This window comes from Bombina bombina, chromosome 4 (genome assembly GCF_027579735.1).
Source record: "Bombina bombina isolate aBomBom1 chromosome 4, aBomBom1.pri, whole genome shotgun sequence".
Lineage (NCBI taxonomy): Eukaryota > Metazoa > Chordata > Amphibia > Anura > Bombinatoridae > Bombina > Bombina bombina.
In genome coordinates this window covers 550811603-550829142 of record NC_069502.1, presented here as the reverse complement: position 1 = coordinate 550829142, position 17540 = coordinate 550811603, and the positions used below count along the sequence as shown (strand labels likewise).

The window sequence follows — 17540 nt, the reverse complement described above, 5'->3', positions numbered from 1 at the left end:
TAAGAGGAAAATGATTTTAGCAAATTTGATACTTTTGCTTCTTCTGAGGCTATTTTTGGGAGAAAGGTTTTGCAAACCGTGGTGCCTTCCATCTAGGTGACCTGATTTGCTCCCTCCCATCATCCGTGTCCTAAAGCTTTGGTATTGGTTCCCACAAGTAAGGATGACGCCGTGGACCGGACACACCTATGTTGGAGAAAACAGAATTTATGTTTACCTGATAAATTACTTTCTCCAACGGTGTGTCCGGTCCACGGCCCGCCCTGGTTTTTTAATCAGGTCTGATGATTTATTTTCTTTAACTACAGTCACCACGGTATCATATGATTTCTCCTATGCAAATATTCCTCCTTTACGTCGGTCGAATGGCTGGGGAAGGCGGAGCCTAGGAGGGATCATGTGACCAGCTTTGCTGGGCTCTTTGCCATTTCCTGTTGGGGAAGAGAATATCCCACAAGTAAGGATGACGCCGTGGACCGGACACACCGTTGGAGAAAGTAATTTATCAGGTAAACATAAATTCTGTTTTCAGAGACCTGCAAGGTCCAGAGAGAACTTGTTCAACTACTGGCTGCCTCAACAGAAATGATGCTATGTAGGCGCAGATGGGAATTTAGCAGGGCTACATTTTCCTACCTTATTGGAATCTGCACTTAATTTACAATAGCACATGGCAATTATCTGTTTAAGGAAAGCCAGCAATATTCCTTATGCATGCAAGTTATCATTTCAAAGATAAGATTAGTCATAATTAGCTAACCAAAAGGCACCAGGTTTTGATGTTTGACTCATTTGGTTGATATAACATATAACATAGCATGTATATAACATGTCTATTTAGCCCTTCATTTGTTCATAGCATTTTGTGGATTTCAGAATGTTTTTTTCTACCATTCTCTTTGACTAATTTAAAGGGACAGTCTACTCCAGAACTTTTATTGTTTAAAAATATAGATAATCCCTTTTATTACCCAGTCTCCAGTTTTGCATAACCAACACTGTTAAATTAATATTTTTTTACCTCTGTGATAACCTTGTATTTAAGCCTCTGCAGACTACCCCCTTATTTCAGTTCTTATGATTGACTTGCATTTTAGCCAATCAGTACTGACTCATAAATAATTCCTTGGAAGTGAGCACAATGTTAGCTATATGGCCCACATGAACTAGCGCTGTCTAGCTGTAAAAAACTGTCAAAATGCACTGAAATAAGAGGCGGCCTTCAAAGGGCTTAGCAATTTGCATATGAGCCTACCCAGGTTTAGCTCTCAACAAAGAATACCAAGAGAACAAAGCAAATTTGATTATAAAAATAAATTGGAAAGTTGTGTAAAATTGCATTCCCTACCTGAATCATGAAAGTTTAATTTTTACTAGACTTTCTCTTTAAGCTGCATTTCTCTGTAGTGTTTTATCAATTATAAAAGTTTTGATAATCATCATTAATAAGCAAGAGTACAGTATAATCACATTATCTGTGTACTAAACAGGTTAAAGAAATGGAGGGGATTCTAAAACGAAGGCACCCAAATTCCATACCTGCGTTAATATATGCAGCTGCAACAGTTCCTGAAACAGATGCTAAAAGTTCAGCCAAAGGCAATACAGTTGCATTTTTAGAAAGAAGAATAAACAAATTAGAAACCGATTTGGAAAATAAAGATGAAGAAGCTAAAAGAAGTCTACGTACTATGGAACAGCAATTTCAAAAAATCAAGGTAACTTGCTTAAAAAAAATAGTAAAGATTATAAATTACCTTTTTCTTTTATCCAATTTTGACAATAATAAATTGCTTCAATAATTGCCATTTATCTATTTTGTTCTATAAATAATAGACACAAACGCATCTTAAAATCCACAGAAGGTTGGTATACTAGTTACACAATGTAAATATGTGTGCTTTTATTTCATGTAAAATATAAAGATTAGCTCATACTATTACTCAGGCTGTTAGTAAATATGTAACAATGTGCTGATAGTCACTTATAATTATAGACAAAAAGTAAAAAAGAAAATAGCAATTAACAAAATACTGCTAAAGAGTGACCAAGAGACCTAGAGTACAAAAAAGGCTTAATTTGTCTGCTAAGCATACTTTAATACACCAAAATAGTAAAACATATTAAACATATACACAAACATACATACGACAGAGTGTCCTTGAAATTTCTTTCAGTGGCAAAAGTCCACAAATACCTAGGAATCAATAGGAGCACATAATAGGAGCGCATAAGTGCAAAAGCACGCTCCCAGATATGTATCCCTTTACTGGCTTGCGAAAAGTTAGTAGTAGTGAAACACACAGAGAAGCCGGTTATGATCTTTCAAGTAATGCGTTAGTACCAGGATATTTCAGGCGTGCACATAGAGAGGAGAACAGCCAACAACAAAATACCTCTTCAAGGTTACCATAGCCTTTATCATAGAAGCAGGTAAGGTTTGACTTCCTTCTAATTGCAGCTACTGCCACTCTTTTAAAGCTTATCCTTTTAACGCTTGCTCACCAAAGATGCTCCATCCCTTCAAGGTGAGTACTTTACCGGCTCTCAGTTCACCTATTACAGCCACTGATCCGAAAAGTAGTTCTGTCACATACTACCGCTCCACAACATGTGCCAAACAATAGTTTGTGTTCTATTTTCAGATCAATGGCTGTAATAGGTGGACTGAGAGAGTACTCACCTTGAAGGGATGGAGCATCTTTGGTGAGCATGCGTTAACCCCTTAACGACCGACGACGTATGCCATACGTCCTCAAAAAAAAAGCACTTAACGACCGAGGACGTATGGCATACGTCGTTGGTTAAACAGAGCACTGGAAGCGATCGAAATCACTTCCAGCTGCTCTAACAGTATTGCAGGCTTGCCTTGATGTCTAGGCATCCTGCAATACTGCTCTCGAGTGCCGGGACCGGATTGATCACTCCCCCACGAGTGATCACTTCCGGTTTCGCTCCACGTGGAGCCCGGCAGTGTTTCAGAGCATCGGAAGCGATCGGACACGCTTCCGATGCTCTGCTTGTGTGCTAAGTGCCTCGGTTGGTCGAGGCACTTAGTTAGTTATAAAATAAAATTAAAAAAAAAAAGAAGCCCTAAATAGCCCCCCCCCCTCCCCCTTCACTAGGCATCCAAGATGGCGATGCCCAGTGCATCATGGGGCCTCTGGGGGTGTCCCTAGCCTGCCTCATCATTTTGTAGTTGTAATTTTTTAAAAATCCAGAGGCTCTTTTCAGAACCATTTAGTTAATTTAATTTAATTTTCAGAGCCATTATCCCCTAGCTTGCCAGTGATCGCTATAAATCACTGGCAGTAGCATAGCAGTACTTTTTTGCTAGTTTATTTAGTTAATTAATTTAGTTAATTAATTTAATTAAAAAAAATTTAGTACATTTTTTCTGTGACAGATACAAAAATGTCACAGAAAATATATAGTGCTGAGGAGGCGTATGCCATCCTTGCGTCAGAGTCAGATGCCTCTATGTCTGACTCAGACCCCAATTTTGACCCTGCCATATGCTCAGATACATCACTAGATGCAGTCTCAACTGATAGTGATGTATCTGTGGCTGCTAGCCCCCCTGCCAGCCCCCCTGCTACCCCCCCTGCCAGCCCCCCTGCCAGAAGGAGGCATGTTGCTGCCATTGCTGCTGAAGAGTGGGTAACACCTCATCTCCAGAGGCCAGATATCCCACCCTTCACAGCAAATGCTGGCATAAATATAGATGTGGCAGATTTTAGCCCCCAGCAGTTTCTGGAAGTGTTTCTGGGCGATGATGTATTGGGGAACATTGTCGCCCAAACTAATTTATATGCCCATCAGTTCCGTGCTGCAAAGCCTGGAACATATTTGGCAAAGCAGCAATGGGCCCCCATCAATGTGCCAGAATTCAAAAAATTCTGGGCATTGACCATTCTGATGGGCATCATAAAGAAACCCTCCATTCGCTCCTACTGGAGTACTAGCCTCATCTGCTCTACCCCCATTTTCTCCCAGATTATGTCGAGGAAGAGGTATGAAATGATTCTGCATTTCATGCTCTTCAGCGACAACAGCCTGTGCCCCCCTAGGGAGCATCCCCAATTTGACAGGCTGTATAAAATCCGCCCCCTGATAACCCACTTTTCTGCCAGGTTTGCAGAGGCTTATACACCTGGAAGGAATATATGCGTTGATGAATCCCTAATGAAGTATAAGGGAAGGCTGGGATTCAAGCAGTTTATTCCTTCCAAGCGCTCCAGATATGGGGTAAAGGCGTATAAGCTCTGTGACAGCGAGACTGGGTATACTCAGGCCTTCCGGGTGTATGAGGGAAAGGATAGCCACCTTGACCCTCCAGGTTGCCAGGAACATATGGGAACCACTGGCAAGATTGTCTGGGACCTGATATTACCCCTAATGAACAAAGGGTATCACTTGTACTTAGACAATTTTTATACAAGTGTCCTTTTGTTCAAGCTACTGTATTGCTTTGATACAGTAGCTTGTGGTACAATTAAAAAGAACCACGCAGGTTTCCCAGGACAGCTTGTACGCACCCGGCTACGAAGTGGGGAGACCTCAGCTCTGCTGTTGCCACTTAAGTACAGAGACAAGAAGGATGTATACCTTCTTACCACCATCCACACAGAGAGGACGGTGGCGGTTTCTGTACGTGGCAGAGCTGAGATCATAAGGAAGCCAGTGTGCATCAAGTCTTATAACCGGCATATGGGTGGGGTTGATCTGGCTGATCAGCTGCTGCAGCCCTACCTAATTATGCAGAAGACAAGGGCCTGGTACAAAAAGGTTGCAATTTACCTAATGCAGATTGCAACCCACAACGCTTTTTTGTTGTTCAAAAAAGCAAACCCCAGAGTTAAAAAGACTTTTTTACAGTTTCAGCTCCAGATTATTACGGGGATTTTGTACCATGATGCAGCTGCTCCCCGGGCGGTGATGGGAGAGAGCAGAGTTGGGGCTACCCATTTTATTTTTAAAATCCCCCCTACTGCCGCAAAGCAGAAACCACAAAAAAAATGCAGAGTCTGTACCAAGAGGGGGAAGAGAAGGGACACCATATATCACTGCCCTGATTGCCCTGGACAGCCTGCACTCTGCATTGGGGACTGCTTCAAGCGGTACCATACAATGGTCAATTTTTAAAAAAATATATAAATTTGCTGTTATATATATATATATTTTTTTTTTTTTTGGTTATGTTTACAGTTAGATGTTTTTTTGTTTTTTTTACTTTTACTGTGCCAGATTTTTATATTTCACTACTCTATTTTTTTCTAAAATTGGGCCTGGTTTTTTTTTAACCAAAACCCCTGTCAAACCTATGCATGGGGGACATAGGTGTTCTCAGGGTGCCTTGCAGAAAACAACCTGAAGTATGTTTTTGTAATAACTTACAACAGTCTCTCCTAAATCATAGTCAAAAAGCAATGTGTCTGTAAAAATGAAAATTGAAAAATTACCACCATACACTTTCTCCAATTTTTTGGGCTAAAACGGTTGCTTCAAAGGCATCAAAGCACACCATATACAATACCTTGGGGTGTCAACATTTAAAATATATACACTTTGAATGCAATAAATAAAAGTGGGGTATGTGATAGGCCCCAAACTAAAGATAGGCCTATCAGAAGAAATACTCTCATTTTTAATAACTAAAATCACAAGTCATAAAATTGTAACATAACCTTCCCAAAATCCTGGCAAACCTATGCATGGGGGGCATAGGTGTACTCAGGGTGCCTTGCAGAAAACAACCTGAAGTATTCTTTTGCAATAACTTACAACAATCTCTCCTAAATCATAGTCAAAAAGCAATGTGTCTGTAAAAATGAAAATTGAAAAATTACCACCATACACTTTCTCCAATTTTTTGGGCTAAAACGGTTGCTTCAAAGGCATCAAAGCACACCATATACAATACCTTGGGGTGTCAACAATTAAAAAATATACACTTTGAATGCAATAAATAAAAGTGGGGTATGCGATAGGCCCCAAACTAAAGATAGGCCTATCAGAAGAAATACTCTCATTTCTCTTGTTAAGTGTAGTCAGTCCACGGGTCATCCATTACTTATGGGATTATATCTCTTCCCCAACAGGAAGTTGCAAGAGGATCACCCAAGCAGAGCTGCTATATAGCTCCTCCCCTCACATGTCATATCCAGTCATTCTCTTGCAACCTAACTAAAGATAGGTCGTTGTGAGAGGTCTGTGGTGTTTTTAAACTTAGTTTATTTCTTCAATCAAAAGTTTGTTATTTTAAATGGCACCGGAGTGTGCTGTTTGTTTCTCAGGCAGCATTAGAAGAAGAATCTGCCTGCGTTTTCTATGATCTTAGCAGACGTAACTAAGATCCACTGGCTGTTCTCGCACATTCTGAGGAGTGAGGTAACTTCAGAAAAGGGGAATAGCATGCAGGGCCCCCCTGCAAACGAGGTATGTGCAGTAAATTATTTTTCTAAGCAATGGAATTGACTGAGAAATTACTGCTGATACCAATGTAATGTAAGTTCAGCCTTAAATGCAGTGGTAGCGACTGGTATTAGGCTGAGGAGTGTGTGTACACTGAAGTATTTTTCTAGGGAATGGAATTTGACTCAGAAAATACTGTTAATACTGAAGTAATGTGTGAGCCTTAACTGCAGTAAAAGCGACTGGTAGCAGGCTTATTAATAACACTTCATAACTTTTAAAATGTATGTTCAAAACGTTTACTGGCATGTTAATCGTTTTTTGTGAGGTACTTGGTGATAAAACTTATTGGGGCATGATTTTTACCACATGGCTAACTTTTGTTTCTGCATAGAAACAGTTAACTGAGCTTCCCCACTGTTGTAATATGAGTGGGAGGGGCCTATTTTAGCACTTTTTTGCGCAGTAAAAATTCAGTCACAATCTTCCTACTTCATCCTCCATGATCCAGGACGTCTCTAGAGAGCTCAGGGGTCTTCAAAATTCATTTTGAGGGAGGTAATCAGTCACAGCAGACCTGTGACAGTGTGTTTGACTGTGATAAAAACGTTAATTATTAAATTGTTATCCGTTTTTGGGTATTAAGGGGTTAATCATCCATTTGCTGGTGGGTGCAATCCTTTGCTAACTTAATACATTTACTGTGAAAATTTTGTTGCTATAACTAATTTGGTTCATTGTTATTTCAACTGTGACAGCTTTTTGTGCTTCTTAAAGGCACAGTAGCGTTTTTTATATTGCTTGTAAATTTATTTGAAAAGTATTTTCCAAGCTTGCTAGTCTCATTGCTAGTCTGTTTAAACATGTCTGACACAGATGAATCTGTTTGTTCACTATGTATGAAGGCCAATGTGGAGCCCCATAGAAGGTTGTGTACTAAATGCATTGATGTAACTTTAAATAAAAGTCAGTCTTTACATGCAAAGAAATTATCACCAGACAACGAGGGGGAAGTTATGCCGACTAACTCTCCTCACGTGTCAGTACCTTCGCCTCCCGCTCAGGAGGTGCGTGATTTTGTGGCGCCAAGTACATCAGGGAGGCCCTTACAAATCACTTTGCAAGACATGGCTACTGTTATGACAGAAGTATTATCTAAATTGCCAGAATTAAGAGGCAAGCGTGATAGCTCTGGGTTAAGGACAGAGCGCGCTGATGATGTGAGAGCCATGTCCGATACTGCATCACAATTTGCAGAACATGAAGACGGAGAGCTTCATTCTGTGGGTGACGGATCTGATCCAGGGAGACTGGATTCAGAGATTTCTAATTTTAAATTTAAGCTTGAGAACCTCCGCATATTGCTAGGGGAGGTATTAGCGGCTCTGAATGATTGTAACACGGTTGCAATTCCAGAAAAATTATGTAGGTTGGATAGATACTATGCGGTACCGGTGTGTACTGACGTGTTTCCTATACCTAAAAGGCTTACAGAGATTATTAGCAAGGAGTGGGATAGACCCGGTGTGCCTTTTTCCCCTCCTCCCATATTTAGGAAAATGTTTCCTATAGACCCCACCACACGAGACTTATGGCAGACGGTCCCTAAGGTGGAGGGAGCGGTTTCTACTTTAGCTAAGCGTACCACTATCCCGGTGGAGGATAGTTGTGCCTTTTCAGATCCAATGGATAAAAAATTAGAAGATTACCTTAAGAAAATGTTTGTTCAACAAGGTTTTATCTTACAGCCCCTTGCATGCATTGCGCCTGTCACTGCTGCGGCGGCATTCTGGTTTGAGTCTCTGGAAGAGGTCATTCGCACAGCTCCATTGGATGAAATTATGAACAAGCTTAAAGCACTTAAGCTAGCTAACGCATTTGTTTCTGATGCCGTCGTACATTTAACCAAACTTACGGCTAAGAACTCCGGATTCGCCATCCAAGCGTGCAGAGCGCTATGGCTTAAATCCTGGTCAGCTGACGTGACTTCTAAATCTAAATTGCTTAATATTCCTTTCAAAGGGCAGACCTTATTCGGGCCCGGCTTGAAAGAAATTATCGCTGACATTACGGGAGGTAAGGGCCATGCTCTACCTCAGGACAGGGCCAAATCAAAGGCCAAACAGTCTAATTTTCGTGCCTTTCGTAACCTCAAGGCAGGAGCAGCATCAACTTCCTCCGCTCCAAAACAGGAAGGAGCTGTTGCTCGTTACAGACAGGGCTGGAAAACTAACCAGTCCTGGAACAAGGGCAAGCAGGCCAGAAAACCTGCTGCTGCCCCTAAGACAGCATGAAGAGAGGGCCCCCTATCCGGAAACGGATCTAGTGGGGGGCAGACTTTCTCTCTTCGCCCAGGCTTGGGCAAGAGATGTCCAGGATCCCTGGGCGTTGGAGATCATATCTCAGGGATATCTTCTGGACTTCAAAGCTTCTCCTCCACAAGGGAGATTTCATCTTTCAAGGTTATGAGCAAACCAAATAAAGAAAGAGGCATTTCTACGCTGTGTACAAGACCTCTTACTAATGGGCGTGATCCACCCAGTTCCGCGGACGGAACACGGCAGGGATTCTATTCAAATCTGTTTGTGGTTCCCAAGAAAGAGGGAACCTTCAGACCAATCTTGGACTTAAAAATCCTAAACAAATTCCTAAGAGTTCCATCATTCAAAATGGAAACTATTCGAACCATCCTACCCATGATCCAAGAGGGTCAGTACATGACCACTGTGGACTTAAAGGATGCCTACCTTCACATACCGATTCACAAGGATCATTATCGGTACCTAAGGTTTGCCTTCCTAGACAGGCATTACCAGTTTGTAGCTCTTCCCTTCGGGTTAGCTACGGCTCCAAGAATCTTTACAAAAGTTCTGGGCTCACTTCTGGCGGTACTAAGACCGCGGGGCATAGCGGTGGCTTCGTACCTAGACGACATTCTGATACAAGCGTCAAGTTTTCAAACTGCCAAGTCTCATACAGAGATAGTTCTGGCATTTCTGAGGTCGCATGGGTGGAAGGTGAACGTGGAAAAGAGTTCTCTATTACCACTCACAAGGGTTCCCTTCCTAGGGACTCTTATAGATTCTGTAGAGATGAAAATTTACCTTACGGAGGCCAGGTTATCAAAACTTCTAAATGCTTGCCGTGCCCTTCATTCCATTCCACACCCGTCAGTAGCTCAGTGCATGGAAGTAATCGGCTTAATGGTAGCGGCAATGGACATAGTACCATTTGCGCGACTGCATCTCAGACCGCTGCAATTGTGCATGCTAAATCAGTGGAATGGGGATTATTCAGATTTGTCCCCTCTACTAAATCTGGACCAAGAGACCAGAGATTCTCTTCTATGGTGGCTTTCTCGGCCCCACCTGTCCAAGGGGATGACCTTTCGCAGGCCAGATTGGACGATTGTAACAACAGACGCCAGCCTTCTAGGTTGGGGCGCAGTATGGAATTCCCTGAAGGCTCAGGGATCATGGACTCAGGAGGAGAAACTCCTCCCAATAAATATTCTGGAGTTAAGAGCAATATTCAATGCTCTTCTAGCTTGGCCTCAGTTAGCAACTCTGAGGTTCATCAGATTTCAGTCGGACAACATCACGACTGTGGCTTACATCAATCATCAAGGGGGAACCAGGAGTTCCCTAGCGATGTTGGAAGTCTCAAAGATAATTCGCTGGGCAGAGTCTCACTCTAGCTACCTGTCAGCAATCTACATCCCAGGCGTGGAGAACTGGGAGGCGGATTTTCTAAGTCGCCAGACTTTTCATCCGGGGGAGTGGGAACTTCAGCCGGAGGTCTTCGCTCAACTGATTCATCGTTGGGGCAAACCAGATCTGGATCTCATGGCGTCTCGCCAGAACGCCAAGCTTCCTTGCTACGGATCCAGGTCCAGGGACCCGGGAGCGGTGCTGATAGATGCTCTGACAGCCCCTTGGGTCTTCAACATGGCTTATGTGTTTCCACCATTTCCGATGCTTCCTCGACTGATTGCCAAGATCAAACAGGAGAGAGCATCGGTGATTCTGATAGCGCCTGCGTGGCCACGCAGGACCTGGTATGCAGACCTAGTGGACATGTCGTCCTGTCCACCATGGTCTCTGCCTCTGAGGCAGGACCTTCTAATACAGGGTCCTTTCAACCATCCAAATCTAATTTCTCTGAGGCTGACTGCATGGAGATTGAACGCTTGATTCTATCAAAGCGTGGCTTCTCGGAGTCGGTTATTGATACCTTAATACAGGCTAGGAAACCTGTTACCAGAAGAATTTACCATAAGATATGGCGTAAATATTTCTCCAACATTGGTGTGTCCGGTCCAAGGCGTCATCCTTACTTGTGGGAATATCTCTTCCCCAACAGGAAATGGCAAAGAGTCCCAGCAAAGCTGGCCATATAGTCCCTCCTAGGCTCCGCCCACCCCAGTCATTCTCTTTGCCGTTGCACAGGCAACATCTCCACGGAGATGGTTAAGAGTTTTTTGGTGTTTAAATGTAGTTTTTTATTCTTTTATCAAGTGTTTGTTATTTTAAAATAGTGCTGGTATGTACTATTTACTCTGAAACAGAAAAGGATGAAGATTTCTGTTTGTGAGAGGAAGATGATTTTAGCAGACAGTAACTAAAATCGATTGCTGTTTCCACATAGGACTGTTGAGATGAAGTAACTTCAGTTGGGGGAAACAGTTAGCAGACTTTTCTGCTTAAGGTATGACTAGCCATATTTCTAACAAGACTGTGTAATGCTGGAAGGCTGTCATTTCCCCTCATGGGGACCGGTAAGCCATTTTCTTAGTCTCAAACAGAATAAAGGGCTTAATATGGGCTATACAACTGGTAGACACTTTTATGGGCTAAATCGATTGCTTTATTTGGGCATTTTATACATGTTTATGCTGATAATTCACATTTATAAACTTGGGGAACGTTTTTTAACGGCAGGCACTATGTTAGACACCTTTTCCAGTCAGGGAGGGCCTTCCCAGTTGTAGGCTGAGCCTCATTTTCGCGCCATTACTGCGCAGTTGTTTTTTGAGAGCAAGACATGCAGATGCATGTGTGAGGATCTGAAAGTAGCTGGAAAAGTTTCTAGAAGGCGTCACTTGGTATCGTATTCCCCTCTGGGCTTGGTTAGGTCACAGCAAAGGCTATAGCTGGGACTGTATAGGGGTTAAATTTGTAAACGGCTCCGGTTCCGTTATTTTAAGGGTTAAAGCTCTGAAAATTTGTTGTGCAATACTCTTAATGCTTTAAGACACTGTGGTGAAATTTTGGTAATTTTTGAACAATTCCTTCATACTTTTTCACATATTCAGTAATAAAGTGTTTTCTGTTTAAAATTTAAAGAGACAGTAACGGTTTTGTTTTAAAACGTTTTTTGTGCTTTATTGACAAGTTTAAGCCTGTTTAACATGTCTGTGCCTTCGGATAAGCTATGTTCTATATGTATGAAAGCCAATGTGTCTCCCCATTTAAATTTGTGTGATAATTGTGCCATAGCGTCCAAACAAAGTAAGAACAGTACTGCCACAGATAATGAAATTGCCCAAGATGATTCCTCAGATGAGGGGAGTAAACATGATACTACATCATCTCCTACTGTGTCTACACCAGTTTTGCCCACGCAGGAGGCCCCTAGTACATCTAGCGCGCCAATGCTTATTACCATAAAGCAATTGACGGCTGTAATGGATAACTCCATAGCAAATATTTTATCCAAAATGCCTACATATCAGAGAAAGCGTGATTGCTCTGTTTTAAACACTGAAGAGCAGGAGGGCGCTGATGATAATTATTCTGTCATACCCTCACACCAATCTGAAGGGGCCATGAGGGAGGTTTTGTCAGATGGGGAAATTTCAGATTCAGGAAAAATTTCTCAACAAGCTGAACCTGATGTTGTGACATTTAAATTTAAATTAGAACATCTCCGCGCACTGCTTAAGGAGGTGTTATCTACTCTGGATGATTGTGACAACTTGGTCATTCCAGAGAAATTATGCAAGATGGACAAGTTCCTAGAGGTTCCGGTGCACCCCGACGCTTTTCCTATACCCAAGCGGGTGGCGGACATAGTGAATAAGGAGTGGGAAAAGCCCGGCATACCTTTTGTTCCCCCCCCTATATTTAAGAAATTATTTCCTATGGTCGACCCCAGAAAGGACTTATGGCAGACAGTCCCTAAGGTCGAGGGGGCAGTTTCTACTCTAAACAAGCGCACTACTATTCCTATCAAGGATAGTTGTGCTTTCAAAGATCCTATGGATAAAAAATTGGAGGGTTTGCTTAAAAAGATTTTTGTACAGCAAGGTTACCTTCTACAACCCATTTCGTGAATTGTTCCTGTCACTACAGCAGCGTGGTTCTGGTTTGAGGAACTAGAAAAGTCGCTCAGTAGAGAGACTCCATATGAGGAGGTTATGGACAGAGTTCACGCACTTAAGTTGACTAACTCTTTTATTTTAGATGCCGCTTTGCACTTAGCTAGATTAGCGGCGAAAAATTCAGGGTTTGCAATCGTGGCGCGCAGAGCGCTTTGGCTAAAGTCTTGGTCAGCGGATGTGTCATCCAAGACAAAATTGCTTAACATCCCTTTCAAAGGTAAAACTCTATTTGGACCAGAATTGAAAGAGATTATCTCAGACATCACTGGGGGAAAGGGCCACGCCCTTCCACAAGATAGGCCTTTCAAGGCCAAGAATAAGTCTAATTTTCGTTCCTTTCGCAATTTCAGGAACGGACCGGCCTCTAATTCTGCATCCTCTAAGCAAGAGGGTAATGCCTCACAACCCAAACCAGCCTGGAAACCGATGCAAGGCTGGAACACGGGTAAGCAGGCCAAGAAGCCTGCTGCTGCTAACAAAACAGCATGAAGGAGTAGCCCCCGATCCGGGACCGGATCTAGTAGGGAGCAGACTCTCTCTCTTTGCTCAGGCTTGGGCAAGAGATGTTCAGGATCCCTGGGCACTAGAAATAGTTTCTCAGGGTTATCTTCTGGAATTCAGGGAACTACCCCCAAGGGGAAGGTTCCACATGTCTCACTTATCCTTAAACCAAATAAAGAGACAGGCGTTCTTACATTGTGTAGAAGACCTGTCAAAGATGGGAGTGATACACCCAGTTCCAATAAAGGAACAAGGAATGGGATTTTATTCAAATCTGTTCGTAGTTCCCAAAAAAGAGGGAACTTTCAGACCAATTTTGGATTTGAAGATCCTAAACAAATTTCTCAGGATACCATTGTTCAAGATGGAAACCATTCGAACGATTCTACCCACTATCCAGGAAGGTCAATTTATGACTACCGTGGATCTAAAGGATGCGTACCTACATATTCCTATCCACAAAGAACATCATCAGTTCCTAAGGTTCGCCTTTCTGGACAAACATTACCAGTTTGTGGCCCTCCCATTCGGGTTAGCCACTGCTCCAAGGATTTTCACAAAGGTACTAGGGTCCCTTCTAGCGGTTCTAAGACCGAGGGGCATTGCAGTAGTACCTTACTTGGACGACATTCTAATACAAGCGTCGTCCCTGTCAAAAGCAAAGGCTCATACAGACATCGTTCTGGCCTTTCTCAGATCACACGGATGGAAGGTGAACATAGAAAAAAGTTCTCTGTCTCCGTCAACAAGAGTTCCCTTCTTGGGAACAATAATAGATTCCTTAGAAATGAGGATTTTTCTGACAGAGGTCAGAAAGTCAAAACTTCTAAGCACTTGTCAAGTTCTTCATTCTGTTCCACGTCCTTCCATAGCGCAGTGCATGGAAGTAGTAGGGTTGATGGTTGCAGCAATGGACATAGTTCCTTTTGCACTAATTCATCTAAGACCATTACAACTGTGCATGCTCAAACAGTGTAATGGGGACTATACAGACTTGTCTCCAATGATTCAAGTAGATCAGAAGACCAGAGATTCACTCCGTTGGTGGCTGACCCTGGACCATCTATCCCAGGGAATGAGCTTCCGCAGACCAGAGTGGGTCATTGTCACGACCGACGCCAGTCTAGTGGGCTGGGGCGCGGTCTGGGAATCCCTGAAAGCTCAGGGACTATGGTCTCGGGAAGAGTCTCTTCTCCCGATAAACATTCTGGAACTAAGAGCGATCTTCAATGCTCTCAGGGCTTGGCCTCAGCTTGCAAAGGCCAGATTCATAAGATTCCAATCAAACAACATGACGACCGTTGCGTATATCAATCATCAGGGGGGAACAAGGAGTTCCCTGGCGATGAAAGAAGTGACCAAAATAATTCAATGGGCGGAGGATCACTCCTGCCACCTATCTGCGATCCACATCCCAGGTGTGGAAAACTGGGAAGCGGATTATCTGAGTCGTCAGACATTCCATCCGGGGGAGTGGGAACTCCACCCGGAGATCTTTGCCCAACTAACTCAATTATGGGGCATTCCAGACATGGATCTGATGGCGTCTCGTCAGAACTTCAAGGTTCCTTGCTACGGGTCCAGATCCAGGGATCCCAAGGCGACTCTAGTAGATGCACTAGTAGCACCTTGGACATTCAACCTAGCTTATGTATTTCCACCGTTTCCTCTCATTCCCAGGCTGGTAGCCAGGATCAAACAGGAGAGGGCCTCAGTGATCTTGATAGCTCCTGCGTGGCCACGCAGGACTTGGTATGCAGACCTGGTGAATATGTCATCGGTTCCACCATGGAAGCTACCTTTGAGACAGGACCTTCTTGTTCAGGGTCCATTCGAACATCCAAATCTAGTCTCCCTCCAGCTGACGGCTTGGAGATTGAACGCTTGATTCTATCAAAGCGTGGGTTTTCAGATTCTGTGATAGATACTCTGGTTCAGGCCAGAAAACCGGTAACTAGAAAGATTTACCATAAAATATGGAAAAGATATATCTGTTGGTGTGAATCCAAAGGATTCCCATGGAATAAGATAAAAATTCCTAAGATTCTCTCCTTTCTACAAGAAGGTTTGGAGAAAGGATTATCTGCAAGTTCTCTAAAGGGACAGATCTCTGCTTTATCTGTCTTACTACACAAAAGACTGGCAGCTGTGCCAGATGTTCAAGCATTTGTTCAGGCTCTGGTTAGGATCAAGCCTGTTTACAGACCTTTGACTCCTCCCTGGAGTCTAAATCTAGTTCTTTCAGTTCTTCAAGGGGTTCCGTTTGAACCTTTACATTCCATAGATATTAGGTTACTATCTTGGAAAGTTTTGTTTTTGGTTGCTATTTCTTCTGCTAGAAGAGTTTCAGAGTTATCTGCTCTGCAGTGTTCTCCGCCCTATCTGGTGTTCCATGCAGATAAGGTGGTTTTGCGTACTAAGCCTGGTTTTCTTCCAAAGGTTGTTTCTAACAAGAATATTAACCAGGAGATAGTTGTACCTTCTTTATGTCCGAATCCAGTTTCAAAGAAGGAACGTTTGTTACACAATTTGGACGTAGTCCGTGCTCTAAAATTCTATTTAGAGGCTACAAAAGATTTCAGACAAACATCTTCTTTGTTTGTTGTCTATTCTGGTAAAAGGAGAGGTCAAAAAGCGACTTCTACCTCTCTTTCCTTTTGGCTTAAAAGCATCATCCGATTGGCTTATGAGACTGCCGGACGGCAGCCTCCTGAAAGAATCACAGCTCACTCCACTAGGGCTGTGGCTTCCACATGGGCCTTCAAGAACGAGGCTTCTGTTGACCAGATATGTAAGGCAGCGACTTGGTCTTCACTGCACACTTTTGCCAAATTTTACAAATTTGATACTTTTGCTTCTACAGAGGCTATTTTTGGGAGAAAGGTTTTGCAAGCCGTGGTGCCTTCCGTTTAGGTAACCTGATTTGCTCCCTCCCTTCATCCGTGTCCTAAAGCTTTGGTATTGGTTCCCACAAGTAAGGATGACGCCGTGGACCGGACACACCAATGTTGGAGAAAACAGAATTTATGCTTACCTGATAAATTACTTTCTCCAACGGTGTGTCCGGTCCACGGCCCGCCCTGGTTTTTTAATCAGGTCTGATGAATTATTTTCTCTAACTACAGTCACCACGGTACCATATGGTTTCTCCTATATTTTTCCTCCTGTCCGTCGGTCGAATGACTGGGGTGGGCGGAGCCTAGGAGGGACTATATGGCCAGCTTTGCTGGGACTCTTTGCCATTTCCTGTTGGGGAAGAGATATTCCCACAAGTAAGGATGACGCCGTGGACCGGACACACCGTTGGAGAAAGTAATTTATCAGGTAAGCATAAATTCTGTTTTGTATTGGTGCGAATCCAAGAGTTACTCATGGAGTAAGGTTAGGATTCCTAGGATATTGTCTTTTCTACAAGAGGGTTTAGAAAAGGGCTTATCCGCTAGTTCGTTAAAAGGACAGATTTCTGCTCTGTCTATTCTTCTACACAAGCGTCTGGCAGAAATTCCAGACGTTCAGGCTTTTTGTCAGGCTTTGGCTAGGATTAAGCCTGTGTTTAAGACTGTTGCTCCGCCGTGGAGCTTAAACTTAGTTCTTAACGTCCTGCAAGGCGTTCCATTTGAACCCCTTCATTCCATTGATATTAAACTGTTATCTTGGAAAGTTCTGTTTTTGATGGCTATTTCCTCGGCTCGAAGAGTCTCTGAGTTATCTGCCTTACATTGTGATTCTCCTTATCTGATTTTTCATTCAGACAAGGTAGTTCTGCGTACTAAACCTGGGTTCTTACCTAAGGTAGTTTCTAACAGGAATATCAATCAAGAGATTGTTGTTCCATCATTGTGTCCTAACCCTTCTTCAAAGAAGGAACGACTTTTGCAAAATCTGGACGTAGTCCGTGCCCTGAAGTTCTATTTGCAGGCAACTAAAGATTTTCGTCAAACTTCTTCCCTGTTTGTCGTTTATTCTGGACAGAGGAGAGGTCAAAAGGCTTCGGCTACCTCTCTCTCTTTTTTTGGCTTCGTAGCATAATACGTTTAGCCTATGAGACTGCTGGACAGCAGCCTCCTGAAAGAATTACAGCTCATTCTACTAGAGCTGTGGCTTCCACCTGGGCCTTTAAAAATGAGGCTTCTGTTGAACAGATTTGCAAGGCTGCGACTTGGTCTTCACTTCACACTTTTTCAAAGTTTTACAAATTTGACACTTTTGCTTCTTCGGAGGCTATTTTTGGGAGAAAGGTACT

General features: G+C 42.9%; 1 protein-coding gene across 1 annotated transcript in view; it reads left to right on the top strand.

Moving 5' to 3' along the window:
* CEP162 (centrosomal protein 162) overlaps positions 1-17540 on the top strand; it is a 450005-nt gene that overhangs the window by 345375 nt on the left and 87090 nt on the right. The window contains exon 22 of the mRNA XM_053710490.1: positions 1491-1718. Within this exon, the coding sequence (XP_053566465.1) occupies positions 1491-1718 (228 nt within the window). The remainder of the gene's footprint in view (positions 1-1490; positions 1719-17540) is intronic.